Source organism: Grammomys surdaster, unplaced genomic scaffold (genome assembly GCF_004785775.1).
Source record: "Grammomys surdaster isolate TR1022 unplaced genomic scaffold, NIH_TR_1.0 126086, whole genome shotgun sequence".
Taxonomy (NCBI): domain Eukaryota; kingdom Metazoa; phylum Chordata; class Mammalia; order Rodentia; family Muridae; genus Grammomys; species Grammomys surdaster.
Window position 1 is genome coordinate 2,073,068 of NW_021620894.1, and position 5,321 is coordinate 2,078,388.

At 38.5% G+C, this 5,321-nt stretch overlaps 1 protein-coding gene across 1 annotated transcript; it reads left to right on the top strand.

Annotated features, from left to right (window-relative positions):
* LOC114611195 (olfactory receptor 147-like) lies at positions 1 to 954 on the top strand. Its single transcript, XM_028755847.1, has one exon. It carries the CDS (start codon positions 1 to 3, stop codon positions 952 to 954), a length of 954 nt encoding a protein of 317 aa, XP_028611680.1.
* The last annotated feature ends 4,367 nt before the right edge of the window (positions 955 to 5,321 follow it).

The window sequence follows — 5,321 nt, forward strand, 5'->3', positions numbered from 1 at the left end:
ATGAATATCCACAGAAGAATGACAGATGGAAATTACTCCTTGGTAACAGAATTTATCCTGGAGGGCTTAACTAACAGGCCAGAACTCCAAATGCCTCTATTTTTTCTGTTTCTAGGAATCTATGTGGTTACTATAGTGGCCAATCTGGGCTTAATTACACTGATTTCATTGAATTCACACCTTCACACACCCATGTATTATTTTCTGTTTAACTTGTCATTTGTAGATATTTGTTACTCTTCTGTCTTTACCCCTAAAATGCTAATTAATTTTGTGGTAGAGAAAAACACCATCTCCTATACAGGCTGCCTGACTCAACTCTACTTCTTCTGCTTTTTCGTCATTACAGAATGTTATATACTGACTGCAATGGCATATGACCGTTATGTGGCTATTTGCAAGCCACTGCTATATAATGTTATATTATCCCCCCGGATCTGTGCTGGGTTCATGTTTGGGGCATATGTGATGGGATGCTGGGGTTCCCTGGCCCATACTCTTTGCATGGCAAGACTGACCTTCTGTGATGCAAACCTTATCAATCATTATCTGTGTGACATCCTCCCTGTGCTCCAACTTTCCTGCACCAGCACTTACAACAATGAAGTTGTGGTCTTTGTTCTGGTAGGTATGAACATTGTGGTTTCTAGCAGTACCACTTTTATCTCCTATGGTTTCATCATTGCCAACATTTTACGCATCAGCTCCAAACAAGGCAGGGCTAAAGCCTTCAACACCTGCAGTTCCCACATAATGACTGTGTCCCTCTTCTGTGGATCAGCAATATTTATGTACATGCAACCTTCTGATGTAGAGTCTATGGACCAGGGAAAAGTGGCCTCGGTATTTTACACAAATATTGAGCCCATGCTGAACCCCTTGATCTACAGCTTTCGGAATAAGGATGTCAAACTTGCACTGAAGAAAACTCTGAAAAGAAAACTATTTTCTTAAGTAGATATAGGGAAATGTTAAGAATAAGTGATTCTCTTGATAATTTTGAGATTTTTTTTAACTATTGACCCTAATCAAACATAACTTATTATCTCCATTACTTTAGAGCCATATTTGCTTTATTCATAGCTTTCCTTCAATTTCATTGTTCTTATTGTTTTCAACTTTACATTGATATTTATATACTTGAGACATCAAGAAACAAGTAAAAAGTGTTATGCTACAATTTTTTTTACATGGAAATATGGTTATTGCATGGAATGATTAGATAAGCAGTTAATCAAATAACACCACACACCACCCATTTATACTGTGAGACAGGAGATTGATTGTGCCCATGGATCCTGCTCTGCAGTGTGTCTTTGGTTTCACAGTGGAATTCATATGACACAGATACAAGGTCAGTTTTTTTTTTTTTCATAAAAACAAACCAAATAAACAAAACTGGTGATAATTTTTAAAGATGAGTTTCAGCTACTCTTAAACACTTTTGGTAGTAGCTACAAAATCTGCATCAGTTTCTCCTGCTTGAACAGATTGTTAAAGTCAATCTTGAAGGTGAGCCATTAAAAACATGTACTGAAAGTAACTACTGCAGGGAATATGGTCTTTCAACATTTGGTCTCAAACTGTCTTTGATGCATTAGATAATTTTTTTACTGTTTATTTCCACTTTTTGTTATAACTATCAGTTGATGTAGTCACTGATTAAAAGACATTTCACTTTCCTCTAATACATGAGTCACTTTGTTCTGAGTATAGTAACATAAGATAAACTGCAAAATTCTCATTTTTCAAGAAATAAAGAATTGGTTTGTTTTCCCTTTGTATAAGACATTATGTTCAAGATTGACATTTTACTTGCTATAAAAATTTTAGGAATATTTTAAGTGCTTATAAATTTCTGCTATTTCTCTTGTTGTACATAGTCTTAATTAATGAATATCTTGATTAAAATTTTTCATAGTGTAAATCATAGGCATAGATGTTATTTTTACGGTTTTAGAGCAGAAACCTTTAGAAATCATTTTAAAGTTGCTACTGTGTCATATCAGCACACAGAATATAAGAATGCCTAACTTCTGGAAACAGCCAATTCTGTTTTGATCTACCTTGTAGTTAAATTCTCCATTTTACCTTAGAGGTTGGATTGAAGTAAAAAGTAGTTCTTCAAATATAAGAATATGGTACTATGATTAGTTTTTCTCTTCAAAAAGAAGATATACAAAGTTTTAGAGAGGAACGATATTCGGCAAAGGTAAAAGAAGCTGAAGGGGAATGCTTTGTTACACTCATCATGTTTCCAACAGAAATCTCTCTAGAGTGAAGAATAGCTGCTCATCCTAAACTGTCTTACATTTCACCAGATATAGAGAGCAGATTTGAACACCAAAAATCAGAAGTAATGATGTTTTTATTTTCTATGTCTTGGATACTAACATTTTATTTTACTAATTCCAAGCCTTACACATGCTCAAAACAAGTCAATTAATAACATTCCTGTGGAGAATAATTGCCAGGATAGAATAACCAAAAAAAAATTGAAAACTGTAGTTAGTGTGAATATATATTGAAGTTGGTGCTGTGAGGAATCCTGTCTTTCAAAAAGTTTACATTTTCTCCCAGTGAGCTAACTCCTTCTAGCTCCTAGAGAGGCTTCTGAAAGCTCCCCATTGTGTCATTGTTTGCCTCTTCCACTCTTTGTAAAACCTTCTTTCCTTCATTCTAGATAATACACTTAGGCTTCATGAAAAATTCCAAAGTTCTTTGTAAGAATTTTTTACATAAATCCATATGCAGACAATTGACACAGAAAGCAATAAATATATTATGCTATTTATTTGCATACTGATCACAGTTTCCCTTCCCTTCTCTCCACACAGTCCCTCCCTGTAACCTCTACCTCCCCAATAACCCCTGGTACATTTCTCAGAAAAAAGGAGGCCTGCTATGTATTTCAACTAGCCTTAACGTATCATGCTGCAGAAAGACTAGGAGTTTTTTTCTATTGATGGTAGACAAGGTAGACTAATTAGGGGAATGGGACCCAAAGTCACTCAATATAATCAGAGAGAGCCCTTGCTCCTACATTAGGAATCCTGCATTAATGTCATAATGCACAGCTATTGTAAGGCCCCCAGAGAGGGAAGACCCCCCCACTCATCCCACAAGAGATTCCGTCCACTCAAAGACCACGAGACACCAATTCTTGTTGCAATTAGCAAGAGGTATATTTCAAACTCAGCACTGGGTTGAGAATCCTGTCCCTTACACATACTGAGGAGTGTCAACCCCAGGCTTGGGAGGAAGGGGTACTTAAAGGAGAAAACCACAAACCAGGGAGGTGAAAGTGTAAGCCAAAAAAAGGGGAACAGTAACTCATATTACCACAATAGCTGGTAACCTATTATACAGCCAGTCACAAACCAGGGTGGGGAGTGAGTAACATCCTGTATACAGAAAGTTTCTATTATTCCATTAGTCACAGAACAGGTTGGAGTGTAAGTAACACCCTGTATACATTGTTTTCAGGCATATCACCTTAGCCTAGTCGTTTACCTCATGGTCAGTCACTTCCCAGGGTGGCTTGGCTAGCCTGTATTACTAGTTCTGTTATTCTTTGTCGGAATGACCTGGCTGACTTGCCCCCTGGCTAATTCTTTAGGGTGGCCAGCTAGTTCTTGGAACCTAGGCCTGTGAACCTGCCAACCTTAATTCAGATAGGGGGGGGTTCTCTATGAATTTTTATCTTTTCACTATTACATATGTGCAAAGAGTGTAGGAACTCATAGAGATAAGAAATGTGTAATCATTGAAATTTGAGGCTAGTAGACAGGCAAATTGAACATAGATCTGAGTTGTACTAAGAGAACATAAATCTGAGTGCCTAGAGAATGAAAGCAGAGCATCTAAAAAGTGTGTGTGTGTGTGTGTGTGTGTATGTATGGGGGGGGGAAGAGGGAGAGAGAAAGAGAGGGAGGAAGAGAGAGAGAAAGAGGGAGGGAGAGAGACCTGAAAACTCAACATAAAGATGACTTGGACAAAGAGAACATGCAAATCTTTTCTGCATCTACATGACCACAAAGATCATTCTAAACATTAAAAAAGGCATAGATTCTTACATATGGAAAAATTAAACATCTATTATATGAGATCTTCTATGAGTCTCTATGCCAAAGACCAGCCTCCGCTTGGGGAGGGTTTCTGAGTGAAGGGGTGACCAGACACAGTGAAAACAATCAACTTGATTTCAAATCCTGGCTCCAAGCTGGCTGCCTTTGTTCTGCTCAGGACAGCTTTCCATTGCTTTCTTTACTCTCCAAGGAGTTTTACTTTTGGTATTCTAAAAAATCATTCTGATACCTTATCTCTTACACCTCATAAGCCCAGTTTTTTAGTTTACGTATTAACCCACACCAGGTTTTTGTTTAATTATCTTATGAATCAGCTTCCCTCCACCCTAGCACCTTAATTCTTAGGAGATGTAGAGTGAAAAATTATAGATGCTGGATATATAGGATCCTTTTTAGACATATAAGATATTCTTTAGGCTTTCTTTATAAGGACATGGAAAATTTTCTGAGAAACAGAGCCATGAAGCAAGTTAAGAATGTGGACAGGCTAGTTACAGGAACTGGCTAGAATGCAAGTTAGCCAGCTGGGAACCAAGCTGAGAACCAAGCTGGGAACCAAGCTAAGAACCGCAGTGACAGGGCAAGGCCGAAGTAACAGGGCAGGACCACATTCTTGAGAAAGATAAGCGTACAGAGAGTTTTCACATGACCCTGACTCATGTAGGTTGGGTTCCTTTGGAATGTTCTGCTATTTTTATGTTATGCCACTTTAGCAACCCCTCGTCCCCCTCCCCATTCCTTGGTTTGTGGTTTTTCCCTTTAAAAACCCCTCTCAAACTGGCTGTCGGGGTCAATTCAGCTCATGCGTGGGCATACAAATTGACCGGCAGCTAGCTGTCACATGCCCGAATAAACCTAGTTATTGTTCCGGTTCACGGTGTCTCGAGCAGATTACTGAGTGGTCGTGACTTTCTGAAACTTGAGTGAGGGTCTCCCCTCTGCGGAGGTCTTCAGAGACACCAAGCAATTTTTTTTTTTAACTTAGCAAAATAATTCAGAGATCTGCCTGTTTCTGTTAAGCACAGATGCTAAGCTAGCTAGGTGGAACCCCATCCTGAAATTACCACTTCTACCACACCTGTTCCTAACCTTGCTCTGTCCCAGGCTGACCATGACTAAACTCAGAAATCTGTCTTGCCTTGGTAAGCATAAACAAAGAATTTATATGCCTGGTATCTCCTGCAATTCTCTCTCTCTCTCTCTCTCTCTCTCTCTCTCTCTCTCTCTCTCTCT